This window comes from Coloeus monedula, assembly GCF_965178545.1.
Source record: "Coloeus monedula genome assembly, chromosome: 7".
Taxonomy (NCBI): Eukaryota; Metazoa; Chordata; class Aves; order Passeriformes; family Corvidae; genus Coloeus; species Coloeus monedula.
The window spans coordinates 21,366,760-21,382,967 of NC_138787.1; the positions used below are offsets into that span (position 1 = coordinate 21,366,760).

The 16,208-nt window shown below is 38.4% G+C and overlaps 1 protein-coding gene across 9 annotated transcripts in view; it reads right to left on the reverse strand.

The window, feature by feature from the left end:
* Nucleotides 1-9,618: 9,618 nt before the first annotated feature.
* B3GALT1 (beta-1,3-galactosyltransferase 1) overlaps nucleotides 9,619-16,208 on the reverse strand; it is a 53,795-nt gene continuing 47,205 nt past the window's right edge. For 8 of the 9 annotated variants that reach the window (XM_082284679.1, XM_082284677.1, XM_082284675.1 and 5 more), the window contains 2 exons: nucleotides 14,984-15,022; nucleotides 9,619-14,411 (listed from right to left, as the gene is read on the reverse strand). In XM_082284679.1, coding sequence (XP_082140805.1) covers nucleotides 13,202-14,182 — 981 coding nt within the window. In that variant the 5' untranslated portion in view covers nucleotides 14,183-14,411; nucleotides 14,984-15,022 and the 3' untranslated portion in view covers nucleotides 9,619-13,201. The remainder of the gene's footprint in view (nucleotides 14,412-14,983; nucleotides 15,023-16,208) is intronic. The other variant, XM_082284680.1, reaches the window with a different exon arrangement.

The following is a 16,208-nucleotide window of genomic DNA, read 5'->3' on the forward strand; positions in this document are numbered from 1 at the left end:
CTCGGCCCCATGAATTAATAATACTTCACAACAGCTTCAGTGGGACTAAAATTTCACTCCCAATCTGTGTTGATTATGAGCTCCTCAGTTTACTCCTGGGGCTGTAAAATGGAAAAGGATCCAGTAGTGATTAAAGAGTAGGTATGATTTGAATGGAAGATGATTACTAAAATCTCTCTGAAGTCTTCTACCCTGCTTGTGCTGCAAGCTTTTTCTATTTATAATAGCATAGCAGAGCTATCCAAGCAGAAAATGACACCAGACAGAAGGAATTTCCTGATTGACTCTGATTAGGTTCAGTGCTAACCTTGTAAATTTGCCTGTCAGATGAGGCATGGCCAAGTCACCCATAAACCTGATGTTTTGCAAAAGATGGAAAGGGTGAGGAAACTCCTGCACTTGTGTATTGCTTGATACTTTATTTTTTTCCCCAAAAGGATTTTTGCAAAGATTAATCTAGGCTCTTGCATGAGAGCTACTGAGCTACTATTTAGTGTTACATAAATTACTCATTTTAAAATGCTGTGTGCTCATGGATTTCTATGTATTTGTGGATTTATAAGGCCAACAAAGGTCTTAATCTCTGAGGTCTGTCCTGTTTGGAGGTAGTATAGCTTGGATTGATCTGTGGAAATCAAAGCAGGGCTGTGTTTAAGCAAATGAGCATTACTCTTTCCTCTTTTTTTCTCATCTTTATATTCTGTTGTGAGCTTAGTTGAGCTTTTTCATAGCCAAAGATTTTAATTTTTAATAAAGTAATTGTAGATGAAGTCTTACAGTAAAGCTAAATGTATTTAAATCCAAATAGGGATTGTTGGGGGGGACTGTTATGTTTGCATATGCCCTATAAAATGTTTAGGCAACGTAAAGAGTTTGTGCTAAAAGTAACAGTACTTAAGTAACTTTAATATTCTTTCCCTTTTCTGGTATAAGCTGAAGCCCTAAAAATAGCCTTTGGAAGAGTACTCCAGTAACCTTGTGTCATACCAAATTGGTGTCAGTTTAAACTGAAAACAGCTGTTGGATACAAACAATTACAGCAAAGTAAATCAAACATTCTGTTTCAGTTCAGGAGAGTCAACAGGTGTGTTAGATGTGTGTCTTTAAGTGTAAGGAAAAGTGACTGTTTTACTTGCCATGAAATTGGCATTTTGAAATTGTTTGGTACCGTTTTGGTTTATCGAGGGATACGCTTTGACATACTGAAACATGCAGATAATATGGTCTCAGATTGATTTGAGGCAAAGTGTGTTCTTTAGCCTACGTTTAAATTTTGACTGGGTAATAATTGTAAAAGGCCTGTTTTATTGCATAAGTGAGGGATTGGTGGGGCTAACACCAGTATACCTCCTTTTGTATTTATGTTAATTACTGCCAAGGCAATGCATAGAAGAAATTATTTATACCATAATGTTTTGTAGCAACAACTTTTATTTTGTTTTTTTGCATCTTTTGTAAGCCTTCTCCAGAGCTGCTCCAGCTGGGTCTGCTCTGCTTTCTGGAGGTGGTTGAGGTCTTGCACTGAAGGTGACCCAGAGGCTGCCTGGCAGGGCCGATCCTCTCTCTGTGCTGCGGGGTGTTGGTTGCTGTGGATCGCGGAGCTTTGTGTGTACAGAGTGCAGGTGTGAGGAGCATGGGTGGACCTCCAGAACATTGCCTGGGTGCAGTCTTGCTGCTCAGCCTGTTCTTGTTATTTATTCGAAGAGGAGAGGAGAAAATTCTGTGGAGCAGGGTGGCAAGTGCAGTGTTTCCAGTAGGTAACAGGGTATTTTGTTACCTCCTAGCTTATATTTAGACTGTAAGTGCCTGAGAGCAAGTACCTGGGCTCTGGTTCTCTCACCCTGCACCAGCACATTTCTCTTGTACAATTCTTTATTTTCACTCAGTGGTTACAGCACTCACTTTGTAGAGAGGTACATGACTGTAAAAACCTCAGGGTGAGGACGAAGATCCTGATAAAAGTATTTAATACTTCCTCGAGGAAACACACCTTTTTGTGCTGCTCTTGCTTGTTTATATGCTGTCCTTGCTTCCCATCTAGAAAGTACATGGCAGCAATTTCCTAAACAAACAAAACTCTACTACTTCATGTACGAATTTAATAAGTGACATTTGATTTTTTCAAAAATCACATCAGTAATTGTTCAGCTCTCCATAGTATTTCTTTTTCTGTCCCAATCTATGAATCTGTGGACCTTGCAGTTCACAAAATACTTTGTTTTCTTTTTCCTCTGTTCTGAAATGTCATTTTTTACAGGCAGATTTATCTTTTTGTCTGGGTTCCAGCATCACAGTACTTGAATGAGCACTTGAGAGAAATGTAAGGCATTGGGCCCCTTGTTGAGTTTCCCTAGCCCTCCCTTGCCTTTGCTTTTCCATGGACATCCCGCTGTCTAATAGTCTCTGGGTCCCACAGATGTGTTTTGGTTCATGCAGAGGTCTATGTGCAGACTCTTTTCAGAACTTAAAACTACTCTTCCTTGGAAACTGCCCCTTCTAGAAAACCATTTCAGAGCTTGCTTTCAGCTTTACATGATTTAGTTCTTGATGGTCAGCTCTGGAGCCCAAGGTGCAGCTGCATTACATGTTGAGCAATTCCTAAATGTTCTGTACAACAAACACCCCCAGGAGTTTAGTTTAGTTACTCCAGCAGCCATTTGTGGTTTTAAAGCTACCACTGTAACTGTGAAAAAATCTAGCAGGGCTTTGATACCGGAAGAGTTATGTGGTGGAAAAACCTAAACCCGTTCTGTAGCTGTAAACCTGACTGGTTCTCTCTCACAATATCGAGCTTTTGGTATGTCTGTGCTGTGTTTTTCTTTGATTGTTACCTCTGAACTTGCATTTTTCTTACTAGACCTCAGTTCTGTTTGTCTGTCAACATGAATTAAGCTAATGGAGCATTACTAATGCTTGACAAAATAAATCTATGCAATTTACAATTTGTTACTATTTTTAAAGGCATTTGAAAAAACAAACCAAAACCATTTAAACCCCGTACATGCTCAGATCTCAATGAGAACCTTTCAAAAGCTTCTGTTGGAGACAAATATGCTTGCATGTTAACACTAGCTAATATAAATAGGTAACAAACTGTGAAAATTAGGTCTTCTACTGCTTATCTAACAATGATCACAGTCCTTGTCTTAGTCACAAAAGAAATCTCTTAATTCTGAAAGCAATGTTTTATACTTAAATGCAAACTTATTGCCTTCTCGAGAGGTGGTTTGTTCTTGTAGAACTGAATCATATTACTGTCTGAATTTATGGTAAGTTAACACTAAGATTATTTGTATATAATGTGGAGATATTGGCAAATCTAGGAACAAGGATATAAATGCACTTTGCAAGATACAAAATGGCACCTATATAAATTCCATTGTAACAATCAGGCAGGTGAAGCTAAGTTATTGGTGTAGGCCGTTTACATTACTTCTTTCTGTTGTGGATGTTCTTTCAAGCTAGCATGGAAGAAGTTTTTCTGGAAAAAAAATGAAGTAAGCTTTAGTAATTTTACCTATTGGTGACTTATTACTTGAGGAAATGTAATGTGGTTTATGGTTAAATTAGGTCTGTTATAATTTAAATTTGATATATCAAACATGTAATTTTGGCCTAAGTGCAGTGAACTGAATTTATTGGAAAGGATGTTGGAAAAACTTGTGGGAAGAAGACAGAGTGTGTACTACTCCTCTTGAAAACACTGCTTTTCATCAAGGTGTGGGTCCTGATATGATTAAAACTACAGTTTCACAAATATGTACTTTCAGAACTGTTAAGATAAATCTGTTGACAATCTTTTGATGTGTTCTAGGCAGCTGAAAATCGCACAGATGATGTTGCCTCACCCGTTGTGAATTATTGCTTAAAGCAAATACACGTCCTGGCATTACAGCAAACGGAGAATAAACGTGCAAATTAGAAGCACTGGTGTACGTGAAATTTCAGAATATGTTTATTTTTCTAAAGCTTTGTTATCTGACATAGGCTTCAGAGAAATTAGTATTTTTGTTATCCATAGTGTATAGCTTCCACTAAAATTTCTGCAGTTCCCAAATTTTTTTGTGTCTAGTCCTTGTATATAAGGCTCCTTTGTTTCTTCTCCTGTCTGGAGTTTCTTCACCTGTGGGTGGTGATGATGTGATGTTCTTTTTGCTTCCTATCATAGAATGGTGTGGGTTGCAAGGGACCTTTAAAAGGTCATCTAGTCCAACCCCCTGCAAGGTGCAGTAACACAGAACCATAGACTAGTTTGGATTGGAAGGGACCTTTAAAGGTCTTCTGGTCCAACACTCAGTCTTTGATTAGATCAGGTTTTCTAGCTCTCAAACAACAGCACAACTAGTAAAAGTAATAGCTGGGAAAGGGCAGTGCTGTTTGCCCTAATCTCTCCTCATGAGCTGTCACCTATCCTCCCAGTACTTGCTGAGGAAAAAGCAAATGTTTCTCATTTTATTTCTTTATTTCATATTGCCAGCCAGCCATGTGCATGCAAGTACAATTTTCCAGATGCAATTTTTTCTGGTTTTTCTTTTAAAAGTTTGCATTACATTAAGCATTTTTTTCCACCTAAACAAAATGCAGCTTTGCAGAAATTGTGATGCATTAAAAAATAATAAATTGTTAGGTGCTATTGAAATGAAAGGCATAGAAAAGAAAAGAATTAAGTTATTGATGATCAGAGGTGGAAAGGGAAAACATGGTCAGGTGGTAGTATTAACACTGACAATTCATATGATTTTTAGTTTACTTACTGTTAGTCTGTCCCAGCATTCAAATAAAACATAATGTACTCTTCTGAAGTGGTATATCTCTGGTGTTCAGCAGAAGATAAGAATGCAAGCTTGTTTCCAATGACATTTCCAGCACAGCAATTTCAAAACCATGAAAAAAAATTATAAGCATTTCATTTTAAATGTTCAGGAAATAGATGATTTATCACAAATGAGGTACATTTGTCTGCTAAAGGTTCACTCTCCTTACTCTCCTTAGTTCCTAGAAATCCTAAAATGTAACACTTTGGGCCACCATCATCTTTTCTCCAAAGTAAAATGTGCTGTTTCCCAGTGTAAACTTTATGCCAAAGTGTAACCAAAGATCCTGCAAGGTTTTTGCCTGCTTGTACTAGAAAGCTTTCCTATTACTGCTACTACAGAGTTTGTTTGGCTGTCTAATACAGGTGTACTTTTCTGTGGTACTTAACAGGCTAGACATTTTTCTACTTGTTGCCTTTAGGGGATTTTGGAAATTCTTGGAGTTCAAGACAAGAAGCAACATCTGGAGCTTAAACCTTAAATTGATTAGAGTAGAGGCCTAGATATTTCAAAAGCTATTACCTGTGCTTGTGGAACTTCTTCCCCATGTCTCATGTTTCAGGAAATGACTTTGTCCTAAAGAAGGATGACAGTAATCATCCCGCACTAGATAAATTGCACACAACTAGTGGGGTTTTTTGGGGAAAAGTAGGGGTAACCCACTTAAATTTACTTAGTCTGATCATTCCTCTAGGCATATGGCTGGATATATTGTCTCCAACATTCACCTGTCTCTGAGATAAAATTACACATCGTTATCTATCATGTTAAGCACATTGTCTTGTGTGAATGGTGTGCTTTTTTGATCTTGTTTATGCACTGATAAAACAAACATCCAGTAACTGTTTTGTCAAATACTGACTTGCAAGGCTCAGTTTATTTTCCTATAGGTACTACATGTTCAAAGTCCTTTTTAATGGAATCTGTGAACCATTGTGTAATTTATTGCACCAATTAACACAAGCCAATACCTTTGCAAATAATTAAATCAGCTTAAAAATGTTGCAAAACTCACCCATCTGTTTGAAGTAACAGCTAAATTGCAGTATAATACAAATTAAAATGTGTATTTCCATAACCTCGACTTCTGTGACAGCACCTGCACTGTGTGCATGTGTGTTCCCCTATTAAAAATGTACTTTTAATTACATGCTGTATATAGTCTTTGTTCTAGCCCATTAGTTTTATCCCCTTGTGTAGAAATGCTGAATCCAAGAAAAAAGGCAGTAAATAATACTGCCTTTTAATGACCAATTACAGCAGCCTATCATCAACCTTGGCATCAGCTGCTTTACTAGTTCAAAGTACAGATATGCTTAGAATAAAACGGTGCTTGGGAAGTACAGTAAGCCTCATCCGTACGGGATACCACTCTCCAGAGGCAGCAATACTTCATTTCATAACCCATCCTGCCAAAGTGATGGTAAACATATATAAAGCCTCGGTGCACCTTGAAGAGTTTGTCCTGAATGCTCTGGACCTTTTTGTGGCCTTTGTGAGGGGAAATGGTGTTCTATGTAAAACTCATTAACTGCATACTTTTAAAGACTAGGGCTATGTGCAGACAGCTGTTGAGGAATACTCAGGTGCAGGTAACTGGCTTGAAGCTGCAGATTGAGCTCTGGGTGGGAGAGAAGAGGCCGTGAGCTGCCAGCTCTGCATGACAAAGGGCAGGAGGGCGGTGCTGCCGGCCGGGGGATGGGCACGGGCACACTGCGGGAGCTGAGACTTTCCTGCGCTGGCGCTTGAGGGGATCAAAGCCCAGGGGTTCTTTTGTTGAGGGACGCTCCTCGGAGGCACCAGCTTGAGCCGTTTCTGCGTTACCCCGGCCCCAGCTGTGGAAGTGTGGCCTTGGGAGTGCGACCGCCAGAGCCTCGGGCATGGGCAGACTGGGAAGTTTCCCTTGCAACACCTCCCATGTCTATGGCTGCTGTAGCCCTGTAGACTTACTGTCTGTCCCAGATGCTAGCAGAAGTTCATTTTCTGCTTTGTATGTGATAGTAGTAAGATAAGCTGTCCTGTGTGGTGAAACTAATCCAATAATGCAGTTCTTGATACCTCAGACAGCGACAGAGAAAAGTACTGCTGTGTTCAGGCTTCATGCAAATACTCTTGTAATAGATTCAATACCAGATATCTGACTATTAGGAAGATATGAGGAGAGTGGAGGCAACACAGAGAGCAGAAGCAGCTAAAAAGGTTAAAACATTGAAATTGTGGGATAAAGTATACTTGATTAAGTGGGAGTTAAAGGGAAACATGAAAAAATGCTGTTTTAAATTCTGATGACCTACCCAATGTTATGTGAGGAAAGTAGAAGGAGTAAGGAAAAAAGCGCCAATCTTAGACTTGTGATAATGATCTCTGCAGGCAGAGGCAAGATGAAAGATGATAGATCTTTTTTTTCCATATACCTAAAAGAGGCAATATCAAAGAAAAGATTCTTGAAGGAACTACTTCAAGTGCTACTTGTGCCCTGAAACTTGCTGAATGCAGTTTGCCAGGTATGAGACAGTGTAGGACTGTAAACTCTTCAGGCAAGGGCCCTCTCTTCACAAAAACACTGGGTTCTTACTTTTGTGGCTGGTAGGAATGGTTACTTCTTTTAGATGGCAGAATGCTGAACTATGTAAAATCACATAAGGAAAATGGAGTGAGTGATGGAAATAACAGGGAAATGTACCAGATTGAAGCAGATTAAAAGTACAGAAGAACAGAGTGAAGCTAAGTGATTTTTGTAAATCAAGTAAAAGGCTTGTAATGATGCTGTAGGGTGCTCTCTGCTTCCCGCCTTGCTTTTACTGCTGTCCTAAGGTACCTAGAGATCCCATTTCTCTTTGAAGAAAGAGGTCATGTTAGAAAATAGGCCAGAGAAAGGAGCTCTTAAAGAAAAAAGGGACGCTTGATAGATGCGGATATGGTAGATGTTAGCCAGCACACTTCAAGTTTGGGGTATTTGCTTCCCCGAAATAAAAGTTGTCTGCATTACGAAATCACTGCACTTAATTCTGTCCAGCTTGTTATGTAATGCTGCCTTTGCAGAGTAAGTGCTCAAGGATAAATCTTGCATGGCAAATAAATGCCTCTTGCTCTTGGCTCTTTCAGGTGAGGCAGAGATATAATGTAGTCAGCTAATATGCAGACCTAGCAGAAAAATAGATTTTTTTGCTGTGTTAGGCAAGTCATCAGAGGTGATATTTGACACAACTTGGTTAAATAAATAAGGTACATTCTTTCTTCTTTTTCTCCTCGGATGACTCCTCTTCTGCCATTTCATAAATTCGTATTTTTAACAAGAGAAAAGGAAGCAGATGCTATTCAGTACAGTGTTCTGTGCCATACAGATCTCTTTTTTTTTTGGTGTGTTTCTGCTTTAATAGGCCAGAGTCAGCGGTTTTAAGAAGGTTTTTTGCATACTTTTTCACTTAGGGCAGTGCAAATTTCACTGGAAATCTATGACAATCAATTAAGTAAATGAGAAAATAGAATGCTTGAAATTAATAATCAAGCTACATGAAATCTACCCCCTACTAGTGCTAATATCTGTATATCTCCAAGCTGTCTATTAATTAAACACCATGTAAGTGTTGCAATTAGGCTGCTTCGGTGGAAACAAGGGAGATGAAAACGATTGGAGGGGTTTTACTCTATGTGAAACTCTTGGTTGGTTTAAGGCATCTCATTATAGTTTGTAAGGTTGCTGTGTTGCTGCAGACACTCCTGGGATGCCTGAGGACTCTGTTGCAGGCTTCAACTACTTCTGGAACAGGTGACCCAAAGGAAATACACTTTGGTATGCAAAAGCTACCTTTCTTTTCAGGGGTGGGTTTTTTTCCCCCCTCCATTTCATGAATGAATTTTGGGCATTGAGTTCTAAAGCCAGTGGAAAAGAGGTTAGATATTTTGTTCTATATAAGAAACTGCAAAAGGAAGAATGGGAAGAGAGGAATTTTTTCTCGCCAGTTCTTACAAGGAAAGGGACTTTTTCCTACTTTTGTGTTATTTTGTTTTGCGCTTTTATTTTGATATGAGGACCCTAAAGTTGCCAAGACCTTTCTGAGAGACAAAACAGTATTTTAATATTTTGTGTTAGGAGACAAACTGGGTAATCTGGGTGTATTCAGATTGTGATTCATCACCGATTTTCTGGTGCTTTTCTGTGGGGGGTGAAGCAAAAGGCTCTGTCAGGGTCAATGTGTCTATGAGAGACTGGGGAGGACCCCTTCCCTCTGTATGTGTGACCCTGGTGGTCACACAGCAACCTCAAACTTGTGGTTTTATGAGATGTGGGGTTTGGGGCATTTCTCCTTTTCTCCTGTGTGCAGCTTTTGGTGGCTGCAAGCCCACATGTTAAGACACCATGCAAGTAGCAGAAGAGCCATGCTGAGGGTGTCAAAAAGCTTTGCCACCTTAGAATGGTCAAACCTGGGTCTCATTGGCTGGGGATGCCAAAGCAGCTGAATAGGGCAGAGCAGAGGATGAACCCATCTATTATATATTGCCTGACATTGCCATGACTGCATTAATATTACATCTTTGGCTTCAGATGAAGTAGTACACCTGATCTGTGTGGACATCAGCTTGATGAAGTTGTTGCACAAATGATGAATAAAAGTAATATTTTGTTTTGTTTATTATTTTCAATTATTTTTTTAAAATCTGCTTTTACAGCACAATATTCTTCCTCATGAAAAATGAGCCAGTTCACTGATACTGTGTTTTCAGGTAATACAGTTTACATTTCTAGAAAGAAGTGAAGAAGAAAACTTACAGGCCACCTTCAATTTTTCACTTGATTTTTATTATTATTTGACATTGATACAAAAAAATAGTATCTTGATTAGCAGCTTTGCTGGCAATCCCACAAAACTGTAAATAATACATTAATCTAAAAGAATGCACTCCTACAGACACTATAGATAAAACAATATATACAGTTTAGACAAATAAATACATAAGTACAGCCAGTCATATATAATGATACACCTAAAGTTCGGTTACTGTTGACAAGCTTTTCTAGTTAATTACACTCTTCATTTACAGATTGCCATTGCTGTCTACATTATAAAGACAAAAAAAATCTCAAAGAATCAAAATTGATACTTAACATTATTATTAGGAGATATGGAAAATGAACCTTGAGACTTCTGTTTAAATACTCTCATGGTTTTAGCAAAATAAAAAAGAAAAAACACTTTTGTGAAAAAATTCCTCCTAAAGAGAGGCACTTCCTCCCCAGCTGCTTCGCTTAATGTGCTTTGTTCGTATGCATTTTGGAAACAAAATATGATTACAGTCACTTTTGAAGTGACTAGAAGCCAGCATGTATAACCAAATTGTCATTTGTCCCATGCCCAATGAAACAAAATGACCTTTAAGTAATGTACATATTTTTTTGAGTAAAGGAAGTCTATTGAAAACATTTGTTTCTTAACAGTATCCCACATGGCACAAATACTACTGACTGGAAGGGACAGCTGTCCATATGAGTAGATGTATTGCTACCTTTCTATATCCAGGTTCCAATACTGAAATTTCTGAGCAAAGAGAAAACAATAAATCTAAGTGTAACGAGTTAGTGAAGTCTGATATCAGAAAATTAATAGAAGTAGAAAATTAGGCTTTTGTTGTGTTGTTTTCAATTCACTTGACAGCAAAAGAAAAAGTATCTTGTACATTCAAAAGTTAGGGCACACATGCTTAAGGCTCTTGAAACACTGGACAAATATAATGCCTCACTCAGCTCCATGCATAACAGAATGCTACATAGCAAGCAGACTTACACATATATACAGCTGAATACAGAAGAAAATGCCTTAGAAATATGTACATCAGTTTCAAGATGAACATTTACATTTCTGTTGAAGGTCTATCTATTTATAAATGGCAGGAAATACATTTTTTCAGATAATATTTTCAAGGTGTACCTTGCAATATTAATGCAAGTCTACTTGTACTAGGAGAAATTCAAGGCTGCCATGCTACTTGAGCCCTGAGGTATCTGGATTGGGAGCCCTGCTGTCCTCCTGATTACTAACCAAAGGCCACAGAAGCATCAGCAGAAGTAAGGCAACCAAATCCATTTGCTTGTGATTCAGAACCCCCAAATTACTACACAGTGCAGAGGGATAGCAGAAGTTATTGCAGCCTGTGGGTTCAAATTACTACAAAGTGTGTTCTGGGTAGGATGGCATCTGTGCTGTCTGATTTACCCAAGGGCTGGGGATGAATTTCACCCTCATTTCCATTCATAAACAAGAATATTGTGGGACTTGTGTAAGGAAATCTGCACTTCACCCAATCTGCATGTTATATATTCGCGTACACAATTTTATTTGTACCTTGGGAGTCCTGAGTTTGATAGGACATAGCAGCTTTAAGAAGGACTAGATTGACTAGCGAAGGATAACTCTTAATTATGCTGCAAGAGATTTAGCGTTTTTATAAAAATTACTGGGGTTTTGTTTTGGGTTATTTTTATTTAGGAAGGGTACACAAGCTCCTGTTAACAGTAACTCCTAGGCTGCCTGTTGTGTAGCTTCATCTTTAGATCTGACATTGATTTGCTTGAGATGGCTCCTGCTAGTGACTTAGAGGCCAGGTACACTTTACCTTATTTACAAGTAGTTTCTTTTGAAATGATAGTGCTGCATCTGTGAACAAGACTAACAATTTGCCATGAAACTGCAAACCTTTTAGGGTAGCATCTTCATTCCTCTGTTACTGTTGTAAAGTGCTGTGTACATCTATGGCAAAATCAGGTCAAAGTTTCCCTTTAAATTCTTCTTCAGTTAACTTCCGACAACTTTATAGACATCCTGAATAACATACAGACTTAACAGTTTTGCATATGTTACATATAATGCCAGCTGCAATGAATGAGACTTTGTGTGTGCTGAGGATGGTGTGAGTAACCTACAGCTAATAATATATTTGGTGAGATTTGGTTTCTTGTAACTTGTGTGAGTTCTTCATTCCAAGTTGCTTGCTGAGCAGTATCATATTTCACCTCTTTGTTATAAGGTGGTACTGAATAGAGATGGCCTGAATTTATCAAAGAGTTTTCATAACATTTCATAAACATTCATATTCAAAATACATATAAGCACATTATGAAACTTGAATAAATCTTGTGGACTTGATTTCTGTCCAGGGGATCTCCTGAGTGGGGCCTCAGTGCGTGTTGACTGTGATGAGTAAACTGAGGGCTTTAAAAGGTTTTTAAGAAGGCTAGATTTTGGGGGATTTTAATAGGTTTTTCTTTAAAAGCCCTCTATTTTGCTGTGAAATGTGTACATAACTGTTATGTACTCTGTTGTCCAATCAACAGAAATTGATTGCATCCTTTTATTTGACTAAATTCTTCTTTTCTATGCCATTAAAAATCTGTTAGAATCTTGATCCTATATGTACTGCAGCAAAAAGTAAAGCTTCCCCTTAAAAAGCTGCTTTTGTGTTACTTGTTTTTAGGTAAATAGTGCACCGACTGATCTTGAAGAAATATGCTGCTTATTGACACTTTTTGCATTCAATATAATTATATATTGCTATGGAGAATCCATTGATACTAGTGAGAGACAGTGCCTTGCTTTGAAATGAAAAGTTAAGATATTCATGCTTTTCCCATATATTTTTAAGATAGTTTTTCATACATCTCTCCTGTCTTATTTCACCTACAGATTCTACTTCATTTTTAAATTGTGTTACATATTTTATGGGCTATTTTAGGAAGTGTAAAGAAATGGGTTATTCTGAAATAATTTAAAGAAATACTATTTTGTGGATGAAAGTGTATTTCAGTGTGTGGGTTTGTTTCTAAAGCCAATGAAACTTTGATGTTCTTACCTGTCTAAATTCTGCGATTACGCCATTAGTAAGCTATTTGGGAATTACACATGTACTGTAAAATACACATGTCAAAGTAGGTATATAAGTTCAGTGCAAATGTATACTGCTTAATTTATTAACAATGCTCTAAATAGAGATGGTTGTAGGGCGTCAAAAAAAGAATAAAAGTATGTTTGTAATTCTTCATTTCTTAGAAGCCTGAGTCTTATCTCAGAGGCTGGGGTGTGAACTGTTAAGCAGCTCGTAATAGTTTATTATTGTCCTTTTACACACAGATGCAAGAATGGATATGTGCAATAGATGATAATATACAAAATCTGAGATTTGACTCTAGATCCTTTCAGTTGGCATAATGTCCTTATGAAAAAGAGCCTGAAGTTTGTAAACCAGTAGTCAAAGCGAGAATGAAAAATCAGTCATTAAAAATCCTCTCACAGTTAATATCCCACAGTTTAACCTGTAAATCAGCAGATCACTTTGTCAAAAAATAACCAAACTCAACCAAAATTTAAAAAAAGGTATTTACATTTGTAAAAATCTTAACATCTGAGATGTTTCTTGCTGGACATGTCATTCCAAATTCTGTGCATTTCTTCTGGTGTTATCTGGTGCACTGTGATCACCCTGCGGTACCTGCACAAGCTGTAGGCCATTTTCCAGTGATTGAAGCCACTGTTTTGGAAGGGGTGAATGCCCAGCTTCCGAAGGCAGAGTCCAACGTACACATCTTCAAGATGAAGAAGTCTGGTATGAAGGGAGGTTTTATAAATCAGTTCTGCTACATCAGCTGAAAAAATGTAGCCAGTGCCTGAACAGAAGGGTGGGTAATTGCTGTCGGGATACAAATCTCTGGGCATGTACCACTTACTGCGAACATCCCTTATTGGTCCTCCATTTATAACATAACCAGTGAAGTACCTTCTCCTTGGCTTGGTGTTAGGTTTGAGCAGCTTATAAATAAGATTGTCCATATTTACAAAAATATCGCTGTCTGTCTTCATAACATACTTTGCTTTTGAACAAAATGTTGCTACCCACCTCATCCCCATCAACGTTTTCAGAGTGAGGTTATGGTAAGAGTCGATAAAATCCTCCACAATAATGTCATGAAAAATTTGGCTTTCTTGCTCTACCATTTGATTTAACACAGGATCTGCATTTTTTCCAAGAAGAAACAGTGTGGCAATTTTAATTCCTTTAAAGTTGTTTTCATCTCCCCATGTTTCTCGAATGGCTTGCCTTGCATCAAACTCTTTGTGAGTCGTACTGATAAGAATGACCAAGAACGGGGCGTTCTTCTCACATTTGTTGGGTTCATTGATAAGGAAGTCAAAGGAATGTGGATTTATAGGTCGAGTTCTTATGTTGCCAAAGGAAACATTTTTTCTGGCTATGGATATGCTACTGACCTGTCTGTGGCCCGTATAGGAAGAAGTAGGACGAGTTATACTTAAGTACCAAAGAGCGCTTGCCCAGCAAACTACTGTCAAAATGTATAAACATGAGACCTTTGAAGCCATTGTTCCTCTAGCTCTTCTATTTCATGTGATGAACAAATAGCCTTTGTACGGTGAGTGCACCTGTATCCTGGAGAGGCAGCATATTATTAATGAAACTTGAAAGTTCGATATAGAAAAGTAACTCTGTAATCATTCATGGATCTCAAATAGGAGCTATTAACCCTGATGGTACTCAGCTTTTCTTCTTTTACTAGCAGCAGCTTCCATTTCTTGGAATTTTCTGTTATTTCTGAAAAATATGAAGAAAAATTTTCCATTGCGAGATTATAAAAGCCTAGGGCAAGAAAAATGAGCTTATATATGGTTGGCCATTAATAAGCTAAGTGTCTTAATGCATTTCTCAGATACTCCTTTTTTTCTCATGAGGGATCAAAATGCATAATAGCATACTGGAATAGAGCAGCGTAACTGAGGTAATGCCTTTATGATTGGTAATTTCTCGCAGATGGTTTTAAGTAAAAGAAAGTATGCATAGCATGTTGACCATTTAGATAATTTTAAAGGTATATGAAAATAATTTTATGGTTTTAAGCATTTTCTTGCTTCCTAGAATTTCTTCTGGCCAGTCTTTCAAAATGTGCTGTGGAACATTTTAAAATTATTTAAAGAGTGAAAAATAGTGTACTTTATTCTAGGATTGACAACATCTGTGGCAGCTATGCACCCAAAAACCTACAAATCTAATTTGGTCTAAATGTTAATGTCTGTCCTGCTAACAAGAACACGCTTTGGTGGAAATCAGACAGAATGGAACTGACTGGGAAAGGTACAGAAGAGAGAGAGATATGTAAGCTGTCTTACCCATGTAAAGATCAGCACTCGAGTAGACTCCATAAAACTCTAAAAATAAATTAACACAGTTCAGTTATTCTTGTTGCCTTCCTTCTCCTCTCCCCCCAGACCAGTCTTTCAATGAGCAAACATCACTTGTGTACCATGAAAGATAAATCACCATGGCAGCCTAGTAATGGTGGCACTTCACCGGCTGGTGTGCAGAGAGTTGCCTGCCTGGACAGGCAGGGTTCCTGCACTGGCAGCCCTATCCTGTGCTGTTCCAGTCTTGCCTCTAGCATCAGGTAGCTTTGAGACTTTCCTGGATCGAGGGCATGAGCCAGCCCTGAACCTTCCATTACTCTTAGCAAGTTTGCTGGGAACCAGTTTTGTTTATCATCATTTTGTGGATGAGACAAGCTGCCTCAAGCCTGCCAGCTCAGTGCTGACTCCTCCAAGGCACATCAGTAGCTGGAGAGTGCCTGTAGGCTCCACCTTCCTGAGTTTTACTGTTGCGTTACTTCAGAGCTAAAGGATAGCAGAAGCATGCAACAGAGGAGCTTTCTGCAAGAGTCTCTGAAATATTTAACATTTACTTTGGATAGAACAAAATATGTATTCAGGTAAAAAATAGAAGCCCTGTCTTAGAAATGTCCTCTTTGATTTCACACCACCAACACGTTGCAGCCAGATGCCCCTCTAGGCAGGCAGTCGGAGTGAAAGGACAGTTAGGTACCCTGTGTCATCATTTCACTCCGAGGCTTAAGAACAGCAGAGAAACAACCTGAACATTTGCTAAGTCTATACAGACTGTCATCTCCTCATAAAGTCTTATAGCTAGTCTTCATTAATGCACTTTTAATTATTTAATGACCAGAACCCACCTACTGCTCTTCCCTTTCACAAAATAGGGTAATGTGAATTTTTTGCCTGTTTCAGAGCTTCATCACTTTTAATTGGTTTTGCCCTACAATTGGGGCAATTTAATGAGGTAGAGGTGGGCTGTGATCTCCTTCATTACTTGTCACAGGACTCAGGGTTTGTGATCTTTTCCTACCAAGCAGTAGCAGCAAACGTTTGGGAGCAGTGCATTTAAGTGAGACCTTTAATTGCTCTATAGGACTGCAGAACCCAATGATCTTGGCAGGGCAGACACATGTACATCCTTGTAAATAAATACAGTTGTGATAAATTTATACACAGGTGCTACTGTAATGTCTGGAGAGGAGATGTATCATGCTTTATCAACCTGCTG